This window comes from Anser brachyrhynchus (genome assembly GCF_964034855.1).
Source record: "Anser brachyrhynchus genome assembly, chromosome: 3".
Taxonomy (NCBI): Eukaryota; Metazoa; Chordata; class Aves; order Anseriformes; family Anatidae; genus Anser; species Anser brachyrhynchus.
Genome location: NC_137696.1, coordinates 118,561,360 through 118,585,398, shown reverse-complemented (window position 1 = coordinate 118,585,398; position 24,039 = coordinate 118,561,360). Strand labels below are relative to the sequence as shown.

Here is a 24,039-nt window from a genome sequence, read left to right as displayed (position 1 = left end):
GAACAATTTGGAGCAGGCAAGATTCTCAGTGCAAATCAGTGAAGGTTCATTGCTTTCATTACAGTGCTGATGGTTTACACCAACTGAAGAGCTGCCCACTGTGCATAATTCCTCTGGACCGGGGTGAAAAAGCCATTAGGTTACATGCTCTTTTAATTGCTAATGAAACAGCAATCAAGACTACTTCCAACCAGATTTTAAAATGATCTGGTTTGTGCTTAAAATCAGCAAGGCGCTCGACTCTCTTATAACACCACTGAGGCAAGTTTTTCTAGCGCCAGTAGGTTACTCACAATAGGTAGTACGATGCCAGCCACAGCAGATTTAACATGGCAGAAATGCTAACAAGTCTGTATTTTTTTTTGTTTGTTGTTGAGGTAAGAGTCTACTGTCATTTAATAAGGTGATGTTATTGCATGCACTGTCTGAAGCTCCTTCCACATGGCTATAGATAGCTACTGTACTTAAGGTGGACATTAATGCTAATTTACAATGAAATGCTGGCTGAATTACATATCATATCCCCACGAGACTGTAATGAACTCCCCATAATTAATGTTATTAATCACGGGCCTAGTGCAGGGGGCATGCATTTCATGTCAAAGGTTCTTATTAATAAACATTTCCATTTTCCCAGTTGATGAGAGCTAACAGCCTGCCAGGACTCTTTCTATCATTCAAACCCGTCTCGGCTTTATAACCCATAATAGAGCTCAGCTCCATGCAGGTATCTTTTCTCTCAGACTTGGGGTGGTCAGCACTTTGCAGGAGTCACGGAGCAACCCGCATGAGGTATCAAAGCTGTGTTTGCACCGACACCATTCTACAATAAATCTGCATGGGGTCAGTGGGGCCGAGAAGTGACCCCCGCGTCCCCACGTGGTGAGACATGAAACGCTGCAGATCTGACTCAAACGCCGTAGAAAAAGGAACTTCAGAACTGAGGTTCCGCTTTGATTTTGACTCTTGCTGATACGCATGGGTCTGTGCAGTAAGTCAGCAGCCCAAAAATATCATGTCATCATGGCTGCTCTCATTTCTGAGATCCAGTTTTGCCGCAGCCAACAGGTAACTTTTAACCTGCTATTAGCAAAATCTTTCAATGCCAGGAACAGAACAAACCCCAGATCCTTTTCTCCCAGCTTCCTATAGTTTCATTCAGATGAGAACATTATTTTTTATGTAAAGATTTTTGCACTTTATCCTTCCTCTGGTTTCCTCCTTTTACTTTTTACTGGTGATATGATGTTAAATAATAAAAATGTCCCTAAATTCTCTGTTCTTTTATGGAAAATCGTAGTAGCTTCTGCTGAAGATGGCTCTAAACTTCACACCATTGACAAGATAATGGTTTCATTAGTGTGTACTTTGGGACCCCTAAATTACATACCCGTGGCACGGCTCCTGTGGAGCTGCTATGGTCTGCTGTGTTAATGCCTGCTTGGGGAGCCAGGAACCCATGGAATCCAGAGTGACTCTGTGCATCAAAACCTTTCCTTATATAAATATTTCACTTACAAGACTGATAAATACATCTTTTCTAGTCAAAGCTATTATTCCAATACAATTTCTACTCTGGACATAATTACACCTGCTTACAGGTGTGAACACTCCTTATTTTTCTTCTTTACTCCTTCCAGAATAAATTACTCTGATACAAGTATCTTTTTAACAGTGTAATTTTATCCATACCGAGAAACTGTGCTCTTCACACTACACAAACGTAATTAATCCAAAACTTCGTTAGTTCTAACAGTCCTTTTAAGCACCTGGGTGCCAGTGATGGAAGAAATGCATTTTCTCAGTGCATAGAATGCAGAAGAACATCCAAGCTCTTACCTGAGCCGCAATAAAACAAAGAAACAAACAAATTTCATTTCTGAGCTCTTTTTGTGTCTGCTATCCATCTTTATGACGCTATTTTTTCAGCAGCTGAGAAGGCTGCCTGGCTCTGCTTCCCAACTCTGGTTTAAATGAAGAGGGGCCCGCAGCTGAGAAACAGGAGCGCTCTGATCTCACGCCTGCTCTATCCGAGGAATCTGCCATGGCTGTTAACTGCTGGGACTCCTGCTTTGGCACTGAAAGTGATCTGGCAGGATAAAAAAGCAGGGCTATGGTGCAGTGGAGACCAAGGAAGTGCAGTCATTTAGGCTGGGACTTCACTCTTGCACAGTGTTAAAAGTGGCAGCTAAACCGTCTCCGCAAGGACCCGCTGCTGACAACTGCTGTCACCCTCCTATGGCGCAAACTTCACAGCCAGAGCCTGCCTGCCTGGCGTTACTCACCAACACAGTTTGCTTGGGAGTTTTTGGAGGTATTTGCAGCATTTCGAACATTCAAACTGGCCATTTTCTCTCCTTTCTGTCACGCTTCCAAAATGCAATACAGGAGAATAATCTAAAATCTGCCAAAATGCACACAGAGGTTTGTAATCCATCATACGTCTCCCAAAATACCTTACTGAACTGAAAACCTGTTTATAAGAAGAAAAAAAAAAAAAAAAAGCCCAAATGTTGGCAAAGGAAAGTGTGAGAAAAGGGAGGGAGAGAGGGAACTGTGTGAAGATAAGTTGTGTCTTAAGAAGTACAACTGTCATTCCCTTTTTCCTTCCTTCTTTTATCCTGTCCTGTGGGCATGTGGGCTAATTAGCATGACTCCTGCAGGCCTGCCAGAGTATTACATAGGATTTATTACACACAACTCTTTGTTGCAAATTCTGCCTGTGAGGGAAGTAGCTGAATTAAAAAAAAAAAAAATTAGGAAAGTGGCAACTTTCAAAGTCTGACTTCTCCTGCTTTACTAGGAGCTAGCACCAGCTGTACAAGTCAATGAAAATTAACCTTCTCCCCTACCCCTTGGATATCCAGTAAACTCGGATTTGATCCGGATGTTCTGATTTCCACACAGCTAAAATGCAATCAAATGCTTGATTTTGGGGGATAGATTTGCTTAAATTGTATTAATTCACAAGGATAAACACAATTAGTAGAGCTCATTAGCTTGCAAAATGTAATTTATTTTCTTGAATATACCCATTTCCTTGGATGAAGAGCTCCATTAGCTTTATTATATTTGCAAAGTTTATATAAAAATCCAAACCATGGCAACAAAGAGAAAATTGTTACTACACAGTCACAGCAGTCACTTTTCCATGTTAAATAAGTTTGGCATTTATTTATATTTAAATGAGAATATCTACCACTATCAAGACCAGGATATGGGGCAAGTACTTATACAGAATATAATTAAAACTAATTCAAGCAACAAACGTGGCCTGAAATTAAAATATCCCCCAACTCCTTTAACTGAAAAATGACTCAATGTTCTCCCTCAAAAACCCTGTTTATAATCGCTTAATTATCATAACCAGCAATAATAAAGGGACTCAAGCCATTTACAGTCTCATAAGATGGGTCTGTACTCAGGCACGTCTGGTTTGCTTAGCGCTGTGCTTTAATTTCGCTGTAATATAAAGGCTAGAGAGTGGAGAAAATGAATACATGGCAAAGTACCTGTCATTACTTGTATCATATCACTGAGGTATTCCAAATGCACAATATATGAAAGCGGCCAGTGCAATTTTCATACTGTTATCATTTTTGATATTATACTGTCTAAAAGCAGTGACACACAAAAGAAATGCTTTTATCATTTTCAATGTGGGAATGATACTAATTACATCATCTGTCATCATTATACAGCTAAACAAAACTTTTCTTTCATAGAAAACTGCCATTTAGCAAATTAACGGGTAATGACCCATAATATACAGAAGATTGAAATTTGGGAATTACATTCACATTAGTTTGTTTTCTGCTTTCCCCTCAATTTTATTCCCTGACATCAAGAAAAGGAAGAGAGATGGAGAATTTCTCCAACTATCTAATTTGCCAATAGCCCTACTGTCCTTTGGGAAATCGGTGCAGGATCATCTCTGTCCATATCAATGCATAGTTTGGTTCTACTTAGTGATACAGACTGTCTGCCAAGCCAGGAAAAGCCAGATGTTAGGATACTGATGCACAAAAAAAAAATAAAAATAAAAATACCACTGGGTCCAGATTTTCAACATTAGACATGAAACAACGAGCCTACATTTGCTTGCAAATACTGTATGGCTGCTTGGAAAGCAGGTACTAGAACATGTGTTGACTCCTGTTGACTCCTGAAGCCTGAGCAGGTCACGTAAGACCATAGAATGATAAAATTGTTAAGACTTACTATTATTAAAAGACTTCCAAGATCATCTGGTCCAACCATCACCCGTCTACCAATGTCACCCACTAAACCATGTCCCTAAGCGCCACGTCCAACCTTTCCTTGAACACCCCCAGGGACGGTGACTCCACCACCTCCCTGGGCAACCCGTCCCAGTGCCTGACTGCTCTTTCTGAGAAGAAATGTCTCCTCATTTCCAACCTAAATCTCCCCTGGCACAACTTGAGGCCTTTCCCTCTAGTCCTATCACTAGTTACCTGTTAGAAGAGGCCGACACCCAGCTCCCCACACCTTCCTTTCAGGGAGTTGCAGACAGCCATAAGGTCTGCCCTGAGCCTCCTCTTCTCCAGACTAAACAACCCCAGTTGCCTCAGCTGCTCCTCACAGGACTTGTGCTCCAGGCCCTTCACAAGCTTCGTAGCCCTCCTCTGGACATGCTCCAGGGCCTCGATGTCCTTCTTATACTGAGGGGCTGAAAGCTGAACACAGTACTCGAGGTACTGATGGCACGAAGGAGGCACCTGGCACGTTCCCAGAGAAGCCCAGCAGCGGTACCGACACATGGGAGGCCAGGCAGGTGAACAGCCCTCCAAGGGCCCTCCTGTCGCCCAGACGTTAGTTTGGGCCTGGTATAGCACGGCTATATGAGCTGTACTGTGGGACACATTTGAGTGCCACTACCTGTGGGGATTACAAGAGGAACTAAGCATTAGGGGTAAGCCCTTAGCTTAAAAACCTATGCTTTTGGGCAAGAAGAAGAAAAAAGACTTCATTTTTCTTTGTATCTGGCCATGCTATGTTCCTCAGCATACAAGCAGAAATAAAATGTAGACTAGTGCGTGGATTACAATACAGATTTCAGGTGTGATGCACTGACAGCCAAGACAATATAGCTAATACATCAAACTCCAAAAAGGCACATTTTAGCCAGACCTTTGCTCAGGCTACACTGTTGTGGCCCACATCAGCTATTTCCTTTCATCATGTACAGACTACAACGCAAACAAAATTAAAAATAAAAGAGAATTGTCAGGGTGAATTAAGAATAAAAATAATGGCAACGACCAGTGAATTTGCTATTAATTAGCCATGTCAGCAGATGTTTCAGCCATCATTAGGAGCTTCAGATAGCCAGGAAGTCATTGAGCATTTGGCCTTTAATTCCTATTGTCCACATTGGGGTGTTTAGGACTTTTCCCTTGCCCGTAAGGTGATTTCCTGGCTTAAGGGAAATTGTGAACAGAATGCATCTGTAAAGTAAGGAGAAGTTCTCAGTTCCAATTTATCATTGTTAAAGTGGATTAAAGGATTTTTTATTAGTAACACTTAGAGCTCACTTGTTCATGTACCTGGAGACTTCTACCAGAGGAAGTCTTCCCCAGCAGACAGCCTGGCCAAATCAAAAGCTGAAAATGAGCGTGTGATGAGCGCATTACACAGGCTGATGAGGACCATGATGAGCTGGGAATTAGTGAGGAAACCTTTGAAAAAAGACCAAGAGCTGGTGGCAACAGTGTACACGGCACTCTTTTTTTCTGAGTCACTGCAAAACCACAAAGCTCATGTACCCGGCAGGACACTGCATTACTGCAAGTGATGTCTCCTGAATGAGGTATCTTAAGCTTCTCGCCTCTTAAACCTCTCAGTAGGCCATAACATATTAAACAGTGTAAGATAGTATGAGAAATTTTGTGAGATAACAGTATAAATAGAACTTTAATAAACTAAGTCAAAACTGTTTTCAGTGTATGTCCAACTTAGCTTCAGTTATGGCAATGAAAATAAGGACAGGTAAAACACTGGATGTATGACATTCAGAAGTAGCTGTCCATGGGCAGATGAGGAAAGCCAACTTGATCACAAATGGGGACTAGATTGCTTACCTCACCTAGATCAACATGTTTTAGTGTTAATAAGAGGCAAATATTGTATTACTGCTAGGTAACTTAAACCCATAATATCAAAATGCCCACTTAATATATCAGCTGTAAAATACAAGAGTTGTACTTTGTGATATTGTACTTCTAACAGTGAAGCAAGCGTTCAGCCTGAGGTGTCGATCTTCTGAGACTCTTGACCCTTTTTCTGAAACTGAGGATGGGATCAGGTTATGATAAGATGTTCACGTTCAAGTGCAATCAAGTCATTTAGGTGTCTGAGCTCCTACAACACCTGTGGAAATCTGATCAGTGCAGCCAACGGAGCCGAGCATGATTCAGGTGGGCAACCAGCTTCAACTGGGTTCAGCAGCTGGCATGCTGGTTGCTGACACTGCCTGATGCTCTGGGAGAGCTGAGACACCTAAAAGCAGCCGACACCTACGGAAAAGCTGGGCCCTGCCAGTACCGGGAGACCAGATAAGACATACTGCAGGCCTAGGATAAACGTGGCCCTAACTGCCCATGTTTATGCGACTGGTTACCATGCCTACTTCTTAAATTTAGGAAAGTTTGGGAAGAAATCTTACCTAAAAGACTTGACTACCAGCTGGGGTTCTTTAAAGTAATGCTTCAGTTTTGAATATAAATGATCCTTCTTTCTCATTTACTAACCACATAATAACATTCAACAATGTCATCATGTCTTTTCCTTATTACTATGATCTTTTTAACATATTCCATAGTGCATTTAAGATTTTAAGTAAATGTCTCTGCATCTCTTTCTGGGAGGTACGTTTCTTGAACTCTTGGTTTGAGTTCATGGCTGACAGACAGCTACAAACCTAGCCAAACACTATCTCATTTTTCTTCCCTCCAAACTTAAAATATTAATTTCAGTGTCTTGGCGTAGTTCCAGACTATGTAATTATAATCTAGATCCAGACTGTGTAATTATAATTTACATCCTTAAAGCACCTCTCTTCTTTCATTTGGATGCAATGTGGCTACCCCTTTTTCTGCCACAAACACACAGTGTGGTCCCAACTCTGCTCTAGGGATGGCTACCTCCCACTGCAGCGTGAAGCTATCTTAAAAAGCCGATATTGCTTTCAGCGAGTTCAAAGTGGTAGGAACCAGCCCATGTCACCAACTCATTTCATAAATGCAAAAGGACTTTGCACTTTTCAAATAGGCTCCTATTCTCAACTGTCTATTAGAACATATTTTGGTATTTAGAATGTGCCTTCTTAATATGTTTAGACACTATTTCTAGACAGTTACATAGATCTTCGGTGCATAAATAATAACTAATGCCTTTACTGTGCTCAGACAATTTTCTAATTTCCCAGCCCTTCTCCACTTTCTGTAAAAAAAAAAAAAAAATCAGTCTCAGGAAATACCAAATCTTACTGAAGTACTGAATCTGTCACTGCAACATCCAAGAATTTGGAGAAAAATATATGCTAAAATCACTTCCTGGCTTTGATAAAATTCTTTATTTAATTTACCCTTAAAGCCAAGTGATGTTCTCAGCATTGCTTTATCACACTGCAAGTGAATTAAAGCATCTCTGTCTGATAACACCTAAATTCACTTGCTTTCACTGCACATGGTTTGCCTATATGGCAGTTTTGAGACAGGGAAAAAAAAAGTAAAATGGTAATGGCTTATCCAAAGCCATAAGTGGCACTTCCAGGGAAGAGCTGTGGAGCTGATTTAAGTTCTCACAGCAGAAAATCTTGCTGGTGTAAGGTTTTATCAGATTGCTCTTGTAACGTACTCCATTTCTGGACATGAGTAGAAGCTGTCCTTGAATAGCTAATCCTTGGGCAGCAAGTCAAATTTGCTTCTACCATTCTAGCAAGTAAAATACGTGTAGAACTGTGTTATAATGGAGCTGAAGGAATGTGAGCTACATTTGTGCAAATGAAAGAGTATTCTAAATATTTCTTATCTGCAGCGTTAAATATCTGCATGTGCCTGAAACTGAAATCACTTGACAGATTCATGCTGGAGGTACCTGCCATCCATCTAGCTAAAGCTCTGAAATGCTCCTGCAAAGTGTTTTTCTATTTGGATGCTCAATGTGGCTTCCAAATCAGGGCTCTAACCACCCTACAGAAGTATAAAGAACCCTCAAAGAAGTACACTGCTCATAAAACAGCACAGTTTGGCCATGACAGGAGTATATCTAGCAGAAAAACATCTAAACCCCAGCAAATTCAGCCATCTAGAAAATTCACATCTGTAACAAAGTCTGCACAGCGTGCAGGAAAAGGAAAAGAGCAGAATTTCCTATTTCCTAGGTTACAGGCAATAGGAGGCTACTGGCACTGCTCCTCCATCTGTTTTCCACAGGATGGTAGTGTTTTGTGCAAAATGCTCCTTGTTTTAAAGAGCGTCCACAGCTTGGGGATGAAAGGAACATTTATGTTTTCACTCACAAGGAAAAGGTCACACAGAGGAGCTGGGCTTGATGTTGGATTTGGATCCCCCTATAAATCAACCAGACTGAGCAGGAGTGTCAGCCCACGATCCTCTTAAGGATCTTCCGTTTTAGCCAATTTTGTGTTTTTCGTATCATCTTCCTCATCTTCACCCAAATTCTTTAGTGACTGATGGACAAAACATACTTTGTTTTCCTCTGAAACATCAGAGGAATCACAAATAAAAACGTAATGTTCTCTTTAATCCTACGTTCTTGTTTTTTGATGTTGCAATGCCACTGAGCAGATCTGTGCAGTCTTCAGGCAAACCCTCCAAACTCCATCTTAGCTCCTTGGAAAGTATAACACAGTCAAACTGTGGAAACGTGATTAGATATCTTGCACCTTGTTTAGCCAAATGCATCAGACTTAATTGTGTATACACATACATATATGTATATGTATATATATTTATGTATAGATACATACACATATATATACTGCTGTCTATACTGGTCAAACCCTTTTCTTGAACCTCCTGATTTTTTCAGCAGTCCAAGTATTTTTCCAGCGCAGTAGTAATCCTGTACAACATTACATGCTGTAATTTTCTGAACTGATTCTGAAAAAACTTTGTCATCCTTACTTGCCCTTCTGAATCATGGAAGTTTTCTCTATGAGTAATCATTCCTGCAAGCCTATGTACCTCCTTCCTAGTGATGATTTCACCTGGTGATATTTTCCAGAATAACTTGTCTGGGAATCTAACGTCATGATTTGTAAATATTAACATGGAGTGATATACAAATACCTTGTTATCCTCACTTCGTATGGCTAGAAACCTGAATATACACAGAGCAGAAAACAGACCAAATACAAGAAGCTCAAACATCCTACTGTGTGGAAAGAACTCAGTAACATATCTTTGTGACAAAGTACAGAAATACAACATCCAGAAATATGTATGTCTATTGCTGGGAAGAATTTTCTTATATGAGCTATTTAAATTGCGGCCTGAATTATTTTGTACTTAAGGAAAAAAAACAAAACAAAACAAAACAAAAAAAAAAGGAAAAGAAATCATTGATACAAGTGCTTTCTAATTTACAAAATACAAATCCTTCATTTCCTCATAGTTTGCATCATGTATACATAGAAGACATCTGAAACAAGCAGATTGGTGGGATGTTACGCCAAACCTAATTTCCTGACAGTTATTCCTCCTTTTAATTCAGCAGAAGTCCTTGTGTCTTTTGTCTTACAAAGTATGATCAGTTATGTAAACATAAACAGTTTTGTTTTTTTTTTTTTTAGATTTATGTTTGTAAAGCACTTTGAAGATGCAAGGTGTTATGCAAGTCCCATGTTGTTATTATTATTGACTGCAGCTCAAACCCAGCCTCGCCGTGGGATAGCAGAACTTATCATCTGCAATCTCAAGGCACAGCAGGGTAAGAAAAGTTGCTATTTGGAAATGTTTGTATTTTGCAAATCTGCTTAGACTTTTTTTTTTTAACCCAACATGGGATAGAATGATTCTTATGTGGAATGCAACAAGCGAAATGATTCTTCATTCAGAGTTCAGCAACTGCTCCACTGAAAACTACCAATTATAGAAAAAATACATTCCTACTTTCTTGTAGGGAAACCAAAAGAGCCCCCAACCTCTGCTGACTTTATGCAGTAGCTGTAACTTGACTCTCTGTTTTATATTCAATGACAGCAAAAGAAGTGGAAGTATCCACTGTGAGGAGGAAATCTTAGAAATTCAAAAGCCGAACTTGTGGAGAAAACTGAATATTCAGGAAATATGGCTCTGAGGTGGCTCCAGGCACATGAGGACAATGTGAAAGGAAAAGGATACGTGAACCCAGGAGGAGAGACAAAGGTTGCATCCAAATATGTGTCAGTAGATGAACAAGACAAAGGATCAAGGGAAGGCAAGGCCAGAGAAATCAGAAAATAAACATAAGAGGTTCTGAAGGAAGAACAGGGACACCACAAGTGTTTTGGAAGGCAGTAGAGTGAGCAACTTTCAGAACATCCAAATGCAGTTCCAGCTCTCTGTGAGTGGTTTTTGGAACAGGATTTGGATGGATGGATGAACAGGTAGCCAGCCTGGAAAATGAGAGAGAAGGAGATTGCTTTAATTATACCATAGATTATATTGGTTCATTACCTGTTTACATTCAAAAAACTTGCCGCTCACTTATTCTGTGCCAAAAGGCAGTCTAGATTTCGGGTATCAACTGGTCCCTGAGAAAATCTGTACTTTGTGAGTATAGTGTTGTGTGGAGACAAAACAGTAATTCAACCGAACTCGGCCCTGCCTCCTCTCAGACCTACTTTGAATGCATTTAGTGGCCACTGTCATGTTGAGAAGCCATGTTCTAAGCAAAGCATGTCTTAGACTTTGAGTGGGAAGAAAGTATATGCAAAGTTTCACGACATCTTCAAATCTATTATTGTCTAATTATCTAAAGGCACCTGCAAGTGATGACATAAAATCATTTAATAGAATAAAATCAAAATTCTTTCGCTCTGTACTTTCAAGAACAGATGAACTAAAGTTGCCAATCTAGCGTTTATTTGAAAAAAAACAGGTATCAATATAAGCACCATGGAGCAGATGAGTTTTAAGAGTAGTTTCAGTTTTTAATGCATTTTAGCAACCCCGTACTTTTTTCTCACAATAACCCTTATAAAATATTGGTAGTGGTAAGAGGCTTCTGCTCCAGGTGAAACTTGGAAATCTCAAGTCACTCACACACTGAGAACTGTCAATCAAAGGAGAATTCAATGACCTTCTTTATGCTGTACGTTTAGCAAGGTAATGTTCTAGGACTATTACAAATCCTCTTTGACTCTTCAGTGCACTAAATCATTGTCTGTCATGACCTGACCAATAGTGGCATTAAAAGACAGGGCAGGAATTACTGAAAATACTCCGTCTGGAACACAAAAAGGTGGAATGTATTTCAGTCTCACGCAGCTGATGGCTCAGATAGCCTCATCAATTTTGCTACTCCATTTCTGATGACAGAAAACTGTAATTAATACTGAAAAACGTTTTAAATTAGAGGACCTGTTCAAGCAGTTTCCTTATTTTATTATTGCAGGTGAGCATGCGAAAACACGAGCCAGCAACGTGCCCTTGTCACAAGGAAGGCTAACTGTAGCGTGGGCTGCCTTAGGCCAAGTATTCGAGGCCAGCAGGTCGAGGGAAGTGATCCATCCCCTCTACTTAACACTGGTGAAACCACCAGTACCGTGTCCAGTTCTAAGTTCCCCGACGTGAAATACCTGGACATACTGGAGGGAGTCCAATGAAGGGCCATGAAGATGATGAAGGGCCTGAAACATCTCTTTTATGAGGAGAGGCCGAGGAAGCTGGGACTGCAGCTTAGAGAAGAGAAGGCTCCGAGGAGATCTTAAAAATGTATATAAATACCTGAAGGGAGGGTGTAGAGAGGACAGAACCAGGCTCTTCAGTGCCAGGACAAGGGGCAATGGACACAAATTCAAACACAGGAGATTCCCTCTGAACACCAGGAAGTGCTTCTGTGCTGTGCGGGTGGTGGAGCCCAGACAGGTTGTGGAGTCTTCTCCTTGGTGACCTTCACAAGTCACCTGGACATGGTCCTGGGCACCCTGCTCTGGGTGGCCCTGCTGGAGCAGGGGCTGGACCAGATGGACCCAGAGGGCCCTTCCACCTCAACCGTTCTGTTACTCTGTGATTCCGCGAACAATTACGTGTCACTAGCAAGGTGAGCCTACAAATGATCACTAGTTGTTTGTATCTTGGTACTATTCAGGCTGCCCCATAAAATCAAGACTCTCTTAAGGAAAATGCAGTAAGAAGCGTGTACCATGCTGGCAGACCTCCATGCTAACCTAAATATCTAAAAGAAATATGAGATAAAATGCATTTTTCTATTGTAGACTTCTTTGAGAACAACCACACACACATATATATGTGTGTATACTTGAACACAGACATATGGTAAAATTTAATATACAAATTTATGTATATAACCTTATATAATCAATTTATCTCTATATTTGTATACAAAAAATCTCCCCTACAAAAATAGGGGAGATTTTCCTAAGGTTACACAGGCCATGTATTCTGGTGCAAGGCTGAGAACTGAAAACAAACTTTCTAAGGCCTTTATCACACCATATCCTTTAGTAAATGTCATTAGGATTCCAAATGCTAGTTTGCACTTTGAATTTCCCTTCTCTCCTCTTGCATTAATGTGCAAAACTACGTACGCTCACAGAATTGCAGGTCAAGCTGAAGTCCCTTTGAAAATTCAGCCTTTTGTGGAAAAAAAGTTGATGGTTATTGAAAAAATGTTGTTGTCTGCCTTGTTACTATTCATGATTAAGGAAAGTAAATATTGTCTGAAGTCTAATGAGAATTCCAATGCAATAAAGTCAAGTGTGAAAGGTGCAATCAATAAGTGATGATGCAACAGTATTCGTTTGTAGTTTTGCTATCGTTTAGTTCATGGTATTTGGTGATGCTTGAAAATGAAGTGTTAAGAAATTAGTGTTACAAGGATTAACATTCAGATTTTATTTCTGATACTGTTATGTTTCTACAGTCATTACAGTATGAACACTAATTAGCATCTGATTTCGTTTCCCACTAGTTAAGGACTGCAAACCAAAAAAAAAAATAAAGAAGAAAAAATACTATGGAAACAAACATCAATGTTATCCATGAACATCCATAAATTAAAACTCAAAATGTCCATGGCTAATTTTACACTGCAGGAGAAAGTACTGCAATAAAAATATTTTTTCTCATTTTTTGGTTTTGCATCCACACTTCAAGGTAGATTGAATTTATGAAGTCTCTTTTCAGACATGTGACAGATCTCAGAGTTCAAGCTGGGCCATTTGTATCCTACACACAGCAGAGCTATCAACCAAGGGTTCAATTTTGGATTTACTACAAGTCTTGGATATAAAGAACCATACTGCCCTATAAAATAGTCAGGGACTAAATCTCAGATAATCAGTTATTCCGGCAAGAGTACCACTCAATTTTAGTCCTTTATCACACATTAACTTTTCTCCATCTTGGCTCAAATGGACTGGCAGGCATGTAGACACTGCCCTCTCTTACTGCGCCATGACGTGGGGTACTAGCACCGTGTGTTAGAAACTGAAGGGACAGTTTCTCTCCCTCTTTCCTCTGCAGGCACCTTGGGCAAGAGCAGCTTGTGCTGGCACATCATATGGCCTGAAGATACTGAAATTATGTTTGAATATTCTTTGCCGCTCAATATTTTCTTAAGAAACCACATAAAAATTTGGTTACGTGAACTTCAGTGGATGTTCACTGAATATCTTCACAAGGGAGTATTTTCAAAAGGGCCATTACAGTCCAAACCAGAGACCTCTCAAAACTGGTGTTGATTGTGCATAGTAAAAGATCCCATGCATTTCATAAGGCAGCTCCACAGTACATCACACATTGCTAAAAGCAATAATTACTTTGAAACGTTATTTATGTCTCTCGAAATGTGACTGTTTTATAAATTCACTAAGTAAATGGATCATGCAGCTAAACTTAATGTTCATATTTAACATATCAGAGAAGCAATAAAGAATCCTATTGCAGAATATCACCCATCCAGACCAAGAAGATTCTGTAACCCGCGCAAAAAAATCTTGTGAGTAGTTTCAATGGAATTAGGTGAGAATTAGCTGTGACACAGTATCTGTTTTATAGCATGTTCCTTGTTACAAAAATAAATTATTTGCAAAGCCACAGAAATGACTTGACTCTTTCAGTCATGTAAACGAGATCTCTTGACCTATTGCAAATGAGACAGCATACTAGCTGTGCCTTTAACTTTTGGCAACGTTATTTGTTTACTTTCATTTAGAGGCAGCCAAGTAAGAAACCTCGCTCTGAATGCACACAGTATAATACAGCCCCAACATATACACAGCCAAGTGAAAAATAAGTATGTGAAATAAAGCATGATGTTTCAAATCAGGTCCCTAATAAAGTGTAAAAATATAAGAAATTCTATCATATTAACTAGCAAGTACTGCTCTTTCACTTAAGGGATAGTTGGGTAATTATTCAAACCTGTACAAGACTGGATTGTCAAGTCAAATAATAATACAGAGTATCTCAGGATAATGAGATAGATCTTAGGGCCATTAGCAGTGGCTCCTATTATAATAGTGGCCAAGATTCCCCAAGAAAGAAAGAGAATATATTTAAATGAAACTAGCAGAGAACTAGTTTGAACTTGTATATTTGAACAGCTCAGCACTTTCTTATAGCCTCCATTTCTTCCCAGAGAGAAAGCTGTCTGTCATGTAAGACTGTGAAATCAGTTGGGCTTTACAGGCTGAAATCCCAAAGGGCAAAAATTAAAACAACCAAAAAAAATTTGAAAATTGAGTCACATTGAAATTCATAATGTTTATATTAAGAATCTTATCCTAGCAAGGTTTTAAGGTCTGGTTAGACACCTAGTTGTCTGCTCTATCCTGATTCTTTCCCTCTCCTTTGAAGGTTGTTTAAAAAGCAACAAAATCCAACTTGTATCTTCTCTGACACTAGCTCTGACTAGAGGAATTACAGCTATAGAATTACGGGCTTTCAAGACTGAGGAGGAGATGGCTCTTTCATTATAAAATAAGTCCTGCTCATGAGACATTTGTATATGCACGCTCATTATCTTACGTTTGTTTTTAACTGCTACAGGACCAGGAATAACTCAAGAGCTGGTGGTCATAAATAGAGAAGCTAGCAAATCCCTGGGAAAACAGCTGTCTAGCTCGCAATTTATGAGGTAAAGCCTGGTTAGTATGTCAGCAGTTGTCATGGATTAGAAATACAGCTCGTTTCAATATTCTCCTTATAAGCCTCTCCTAGGTACAAAGGTTTCCAAACGCCAGACCAGAGCCAGGTCTGGCATGCCCAGTATATTCATGAACTCTCTCCCTCACCTTAATGAACACCTTGTGGGCTGACTGCTGCCTCTTTGTCAAGCGAAGCTCCATTTCCCGAGTGCTCAGTGGCACGCGGACAATCGGACTGGACTAGGGTTTACAGGAGTTTAAGCAAGAATGCTGATTCAGACGTTGCAAATCAAATATTAAAAGACTGATTAAATATTTTACGATCTTCTTCCTTAGACTCTGACTTGAAGTTTGCTTCACCTGCTAGCCAGAGATACGCTGAAGGTTAATTGATGGAGGAAGAGGACGCAACAGCTGATGCTACTGGCCCAAAGTATGCAAGGCATTTAAGAGTATTCCTCACCTCGAGTGTGCAGTCACTGACATGCTCATTTGTCTCACTAGGTTAGCGTCACTAGGGCTCAGATATGTGATCAAATTACCACAGTGAAAGTGGTTTAGGCTTATGTGTTTTTCCTTGTATTGTATATTTGCACGTCTCCGATGACACCAAGTAATCCTTTAAATTGTGTTAATTTGATCATGTATCCAAGTATCCACTGCAGAAAATTGGGATAGGTGGCTAAGAAAAGTGGAGATGACGCCTTTAGAAGACGAATAGCTTCCACGGAGAGAAAAGACATCCAGCAGCTCAGTCTACCAGGGTGAGAGTGTAAATCTGTGCCCTTCCTCCTTCTACAAAATCAAAGGTTTGTAACTTATAAACCTAACCTGACAAATTGCTTTTGAGCATTTTCATTTCTTTTAAAGGGAAAGAATTAACAAAACTCTTAAAAAGCAACTGTTGGTAAATTTTTGGCTACACGCCTGGGCTCATATCACTTAAAGCCCATCTAGATCTTAAAGAGAAGAAAAATTCAGCAGATCACCACCCTGCAGGTGTTCTAGTCACATTCAGGGCTCAAAGTTGAAAATTTAAAAGCAGTTCAAATATTTTGCTTTAGAAAAGTACTCTGAGCTTTTGTCTTAACTCCTTTTAAAGAGACGTTTGCTAAAGATTTGCACATACCAAAGTACAATTTATGTAATGAGCAGGAAGAGTTATTGGACTAATCATTTTTAATAGAGATTCCTTGTCTTTAATACAGAGCCACACAACAGAACTTAATAGCTTGTGGCAAGCAAATAATTTACACATGGATTGTGTCTGAATACAAATGTATACATAAAATATCACAGACTTAATGAAGCCTTTGGGGTGTTTTTTTTTTAATCAATGTAATTGATTTTGCTGATAGGTCTGCATTTATATTTTTGTAAGCTGCATTTTACTTTACCTTCACAAGTGGCACAGTCATGATTTTTAAGGGAGCAGGGAAAACTACACAAATGAAATTAGAAACTAAGTGCACAGACAGCAGATATTTTTAAAGTGTCTAGGGTAAGACACTCGGAAATAACACTTCACCATGACCCAACAACGTGGCTCATTTAGAAACTACTTATCAGAAAAGGTCAACCTTTCAGGAATGCTCCTGACAATTCACAGTGTTTTGTGGCATTTGAGCCCAATGAAGCTGGTAATGAAGAGTTTTACCCTAACATTGAACATTTTGGGTTGTTCAGCTGCAGTCAATAGGGTTGCTTGCATTTGGTTTGGGCTCTGAAGTGGGGGAGAAGGCAGCAGCTGAAAAAGTTTAGCGTTGTGACTAATGCACAACTGGGGCCAAAAGGAAAGTGGCCTGCTGTAAAAATAATCTGTACATACATAAGCATACATTAAACTGTAAACATACAGTTTAAGAGGAGGCATGGGATGATGGCTGCCTAATGTGTCTCCATATCAGATAAGTACCAGCTTATGTGACGGACCCTGAAAGCTCTTTTTCCCTATAAAAGCTACCCGAAGTTCGTCCCCCCTCCTTCTAAAGCACTACTTTTCATCATCATTAATTCATCAAAGCTATGCATTACAGAAAAGCCCAGAGACAGACGCTGGAGCCGGGCGGGCGGGCCCGAGGAGAGCGGTGGGGGGCCCCGGGTGGCTGCCATCCTCGGCCCCGCCGCCGTCCGTGCCCGCGCGCCCCGCGGGACCGAGCCGGCCCGCCTTACCTTTGGGGTGCCAGGGGTCCGTGAACTCGTACTTCCCCACGCCGATTGTCCGCAGCATCTGCACCCTGTTGGTGTTGTCCGGGCCCCCCGCCGCGTTGGGGGGCAGCGGGGCGGCCGCCTGCCCGTTGGTGGTGGGCGCGCTGCTGGGCAGGGCGGCTGAAGGCAGAGCCGGTGGTGGCGGCGGCAGCATGGGACAAGCCAGGTGGCCATTGCCCACTGCCCCGGGGCCCGGGTGGGCCACCGGGCCCACTCCGCTCATGGAGGACATGCTGAGGGGCTGGCTGTTGGTGTACAAGGGCTGGCTCTGGAGGTTGACCACCATGTTGCTGAGGGGCTGGGAGGGCTGCGGCTGGAGCTGGTAGTGAGCCGGCATCAGCGGGAGCTGGGGGGTGACGTGCGGAGGGAGGGAAGGCGTGACGCCGATGACAGGGGCCTGGACGTTGGCGGCCGGGCTGAAGGTGGGCGGCTGCGTCATCCCGTAGGAGTGGGTGATGAGGGCGGGCTGGCTGCCGGCCGCCACCGTGGTGACCCAGGGCGCTGCACCTGCGGCAAGATGGAAGGCTGGCAATGGTGGTGGGCTCGGCACCGGGGGGGGACCAGAACAAAACCGCCCCAAGCCTGCCCGTCACGCTCCCGCGTCCGCCCGCAGCACCACCGAGCCACGCTCTTATCCTTCACGGTATCGAAAGCGGCTCAGGATCTGGAACTCTTCCAACCCAATAAGTGCATAAAATTGCTACAGCGATGTGAGTGCAATTGTTAAAATACTCATCAGGTGACATGCAGCATGTTTACGGTTTTACGTGTTTTGCGCTTTATGCAGCTTAAGCACACGCTTCCAAGAAAATTAACCTCTTTCCCCACCGTGCTTTCATGGCTCCCTGACAAACACTCTGTGTGTATAATAATGGTGCTCCAGCCACTACAAAGAGATTGTAATTAGGTGTCTGGCATAGTAGCACAATGTATGATATGTGTCTGGAAGCTGGAAATCATTTCAGGTAGTTCTGGACATAAAAGAGGTCTTAAAGTATTACAGAGTGCCTTTTACTCTAGTGAAGGCAAAGAAGGAAGGAAAAAAAAAAACACTTTAATGAACTTGCAGGCATCTTAATACATTTATAGTAGCCCCAGCACAGAAGAAACTTGAGGGGTCTTTACAATGAGAGAAAAACCCTGCTAAAGAATACAGAAAGGGCTCACAATGAAGTCTAATTTACAGAGGTAAATGGGGATAGTGCATTGAATTTGCTTTGAATGACTTTCCCTTGTCGAATTACAAATAAGATTAAAAACATACCTGGGTTTTCATTCTCCCTCATCTGTTTAGAGGGTGGCTCATCAGTGTCCCAGGGTGTAGACTGATTGATGGGTGTCTGTCCCCACCTAACGCTAGTTGCAAGTCCTTGAGGCTGATTTTCAGTCTTGGAAATGCAAGGTGCCTACCAGAGAGAGAGAAAATACAAAATAAAAGTGCTAAGATTAATTTGGAATAATCACCATTTCTCATAACTAGTAGCTTGCTTGTTTGTTTGTTACAATCCAAGAGGATATCTTTAAATATCATTTTCCTCTAGGCTTGCATGGCATATCTATATGGAAAATAGAATATTTAAAAAATACATATTTCTGGAAATTTAATAGAGCCACCATTTAACAGAAAAACACAAAACCAAGTATTTTCAGAAATAAGTTGTTTCTTTTCCCTTGAAAAATAAATAAATAAATAAACATGCATGGCAATATCCATTCAGACAGTCACAGCTTATCTAAAATGGGACAATCTTCTGTTTGCTCAGTCTCTTCCAAAAAAGGTGAGTTTTGTTTACCAGAAGGCAGGAAAAGAGCGACTTGTTTACAACTGTAGGACAAATTACTGTAGAACAGTAAAGAGAAGTCTCAGTATTTACTGTCTGTCAACCCCTAAAATTGAATGCCAATAAAAAAAGCAGCGTAACAGCCATTGGCCGCTAAAGTGGGTATGTTGGCAGTTCTTCAGAGATGTTAAAATAACTGTAAAGTAAGGGAAGGATCGGGGCTGACTGATCATCAAGGGGTCTGTGATCTGAAGGAGATTTGTAGATAAAGAAACTATCATGTGGATTGAAATGCTAAACCAGCCAGCACCCCCGCCCCCCCCCCCCCCCCCCCCCCCGAGCAATTTCAGGGGTTCTTCCCAAACAACCATGCCTTTGCGGAGAAAAGGCTTGTAGAAAATGAGGGTGCTCTAACAGGTCTCATTTATTTGACTTGGCAGTATATTTCATTGCTAGAAGATTAAAAGTTTTTTTTTGTTTTGTTTTTACTGGTGTCAAAACCCCTAAACCAAGAAAACGGAACCAGCTGCCTATTGCTGAATGAGTATTGAGGATTGAAGCCATAAAGAATAGGAGGCCAGTCTGAGCGATCGCTTGTTTGCCTTACATCTGGGAAGTAATTTAGCTCCGAGACGGAGGTACAGAGGCTCCATAAATGCCCTGGGTCACGTTGCACCAATGAAATCTCTGTCAACACCACTGGCATTTTTTTCCCATTACTAGTACTTCAATCACTGCATGAAAAAATTCATTAACAGACCCGTTTCTGCCCTCTGCAAATACATGCGTACCTTTCCCAAGTCCATCTGTTATTCCTCACCTCTTTAAATCCATCGGAGGTGCCGGCTCTCCTCCACTCAGCGGCTTCCTCCTGTCCTCCCTTCTGCCCCCACCAACACCTTTGCTAGCTCTTCTGCTCTGCTCCAACACTCCCTCCTTCATCCAAATGCCTCCAACATCTCCTATCACGCATTCCTTTTCTATCTGAGATCTATCCTTCCTGGGCTGTGGGAAGCAGGAGATCTGGGTGCAGACCTTGATGGAGGATAGGGCTTATGCCGTGCTGCTGTCTTTGCTGCCAGAAGCCACAGGAAATATTTTCCTTTTAACATTTCCATTTTAATAAAATATATTTTGTTAGATGCAGATGGTCATGGGGAAATGTGATTCTGAATGTCTTTTTTCTAAGGAATCCTGAAATGAGGATTTTCACATTGTGTCCAAATTAATGTTCCTTTTTTTTTCTTCTTCAAAACATGGCAATTTATCCTTTTCTGCCTTTTTTTTTTTTTTTCCCTATCTTTACTTTAACCTCTCCATTGTTTTTTTCTACTCTATTGGCACCAAGGACAATGATACCCAGATTTTAGATTCACATTTCCTTCTGCTCCCACCTTTTTCATTCCATTCTTAACTTTTCAAACCTGGAACTTTTGCAGCTGAAGTAAAAGTGACAGTCAGCAAAGACAAAAAGTGAAGACATGCAGACAAGCAAGAGCTTTAAGTTTCATTGTATTGTATTCAGGGGCAAAGAAAGGGCAGGAAGGGAAGAAAATAATTCTCAATTTTGAAATGCTTTCTGTTTATAAATTGTCCTGAGAAAAGGCTCAATCTGAATAACTTTAGCTTTTACATTGTAGAAAGTCTTTGACAGGGGAAATAATGCTGTTGGTGGTTTACCAGTACATGTTAGCAGTATCACTTTGGATTGTAACTAAACTGTTTAACAGTGGCTAAAGCACTCTTCAGCAGAAGAAAGAAAAAAGAAAAAAACACCACCTGCATTCTCTGCCTAAAAACCAGCCAAGACACTTTCCCCCAACCCCCTATCATTTATCCCAAAGAAAACTTTGAACCAGTAAATACAATATAGAGAACTGGGCATTTTTATGAATCACCAGGGAAGGAGAGGAGGCTTCACAACTCAGATCATGCCCCACGTATGCCAGACTCTGCATGTGGCATCTATGTGTTGCACTTCTTTGTTCTATGAATGGGCCTTGTAAGTAGGTTTGCAATACTTCTCATTATTGTGTGGCATTGTCAAGATGTGCAAAATCTCGTGTAACTTTGTTACATCCCCACACTGCTTTGAAACGGTGTCGATCTATAATAAGACAAAAATATTCCTGTACCTTAAATAATACAGAACCTCACACATGCTATGATTTTAAAAGAAACCATATGTTCTGTATAGAATGGGTAGGAAAGGGAGTATACGACACAGCTCTCCTAAGTCCTACAAAAATCGAGTTTCCTATTTTGCAACTTAAAGCTGGCTTTCCGAAAAACTAGAGCACCAGAGACATTTGAAACTGGCGGAGTCAGCACCAAATCTGTATCTGAAGTCCATACGCTAAGCACCAATAAAGAGAAAAAACGTTTGCTGCCAATAGATACTTCTACTCTGCTCCCACAAAATGCTATTTTTTTCCCAAGAAAACATTTGCACTAAATACGTTCACAAATCCTGCTTCTTAGAGGCTCAGTGGATTTAAATGCACAGGCCCAGCACGTTGTTCTTAAATTGTATTCCTGAACTTGTATTTATTTGATCAGAAAGAGCTAGAGATTAGTTGGTATGAAATCACAACACACATTAATGAAACACGGTTTAGACAATAATGGTGGCAGAAACAGAGAAACAGCTTTAAATTCCTTCCGTTTATATATACATATCTGGTCTCTGATCTAATTTCTGCATTATTTTTCTTAATACATAAAAGGTTACATTACAAGTGTTGCATGTCTCTGATCCAATTGCAGCAATTACCGATTTGCATATTTGGAAAGGGAAATGATTTCCAACATTATCAAACAGAAGAACTTTATGTCCATGCGCACAGGCACATGACAGCACTCTATTTGATGCTTTTAATGTACAACACAAATGACCAAAAAATGGCCTGTATTATGCCAGTCGTGCCGGGGGAAGAGATGTGTTCCATTAGTGATCTGCGGACTTCACAGGAACTAATTGTACTATGTTACACTTTTATCTTTAGCTTTCATGTCAGCTGCTTGTTTGAATTAAACAAGAAAAAAAAAAAAAAGAAATGCATTACAAAAATCTACTGGGCATACATTTTAAAATACTGACAAATGTCTATTTACATGAAAAGACAAGAAGGTTTCTAAAAGGTCTGGTGAAGCCTGGCTAGTCAATGGCAGCACTATTTCATAGCCTGAACTTCAAGGCAGACTACAAAGATTACTAAATCAATTATCAGCATCTCTGTAGCAGCCCTAAAATGTTCAGTCTGTGCTTTTTTGTTGCAAATACAGTACGCTGAATCCAAATTTGAAGATTTCTTTCTCTTTTGTTTGAAATAACCATTAAGAACAAATACAAATTTTCAGTGAAAGCTTGTATTTCACCTCATGCCTGCCACTTTGAACTGCAGCAGTGAACAACGATACATTTCTATAGAAGAGAGTTTTGGAGATTAGGCTTGCTTATGATTAAAGTTTCTTAACAATTTTCCATTTGATGCTCAGCTAAAACAGCAATTAGAATTTCTTATAGTCATGCTCATTTCTCCCAATTCTAGTACAAGTGGCAAAGAAAGCAAAATTTCTTTGTTTTATTTTGGAAAATTGTTAATTCACACTTTGACCTCATTCCTTCGTCTCATCCTACATAAAGCCAATTTTCTTTACCACTGTATTGCTCTCCCTAGTTAAGACCCTCTCTGCTGACATGCCAGACAACAATTCTTGAGATCTAGCATTAACGTTGTACAAGATGACTAATGAAGGGGAGACACAGACAGCCACGATGCAACAAATTGGCAGAACAAAGGTAAATAAGAATTATATGCTCTTATGAAAGCAGATTTTTTTCCTATCCACTCGAGAACATAATTAATTTACCTGAGGTTAGCCTCTCAAAGTTACTAATCAGCCACTAAGCATTACAATAGCAGTTCAAAATAATTCAGAAGATCCTTCACTGTCTAAAAGAACATCTTGAATTAAATCAGCATGATGCTATTTTGCATGGAGCGAAATACCCCATGGTTAAAAATGACAAACCTTACAGAAAACTGAATCAGTGCACAGATTTTATAAATGCACTGAAACCTTCATCAGAAGGATTTCGTCTTTGTATTTATTATTTTCCACAAATCAGCCAATTTAGGCTTCTGTAGTCAACATAAATACAAAAGCTGATGAGTAGCTTAGAGCCAAACCCAGCAGATAAAGCAACACTTATGATGTGCTGTTCCAACTATGTCCTACACCTTCTATTGTAAAAATAATTGACGGCTTGAGAGATTATGGCATGGAAGGTAAATGACTGCAAGTCAGGCAATAATTGAAAAGTTTTATGATGGATAGTAAGTCTTTCACAATACGTCTCTTGGCTAAATCCAGCAGAGCTCAGCAGTGATTAATTACTACCATGATCCCTGTGAAGTTGAGCTTGGTATGAAGGGACATTAGGAGGGTCCCCGGCAGGATTTTGTTCCACCACATTTGGCAAGGACAGTGTGATTATTGTCACCTAAAGCTGGAGAAGCCTTAGAGGCAGAGTTGAATCAATCCAGAGCAGTGCAAAAGAGAGAGCTGCCTGTGAACAATGGCCACTTCGGCATTTCCCAAAGCCTGGGGAGCCCCAGTACACCACATGTACTGCTATCTGCTAGGCATATTTACAGCACACAGTGGCCCCACAACCTCTATGGT

At 40.7% G+C, this 24,039-nt stretch overlaps 1 protein-coding gene across 7 annotated transcripts in view; it reads right to left on the bottom strand.

Annotated features, from left to right (window-relative positions):
* KLHL29 (kelch like family member 29) overlaps positions 1-24,039 on the bottom strand; it is a 399,077-nt gene that overhangs the window by 127,582 nt on the left and 247,456 nt on the right. For all 7 annotated transcript variants that reach the window (XM_080588569.1, XM_080588571.1, XM_080588568.1 and 4 more), the window contains 2 exons: positions 18,834-18,975; positions 17,534-18,076 (listed from right to left, as the gene is read on the bottom strand). In XM_080588569.1, the coding sequence (XP_080444695.1) occupies positions 17,534-18,076; positions 18,834-18,975 (685 nt within the window). The remainder of the gene's footprint in view (positions 1-17,533; positions 18,077-18,833; positions 18,976-24,039) is intronic.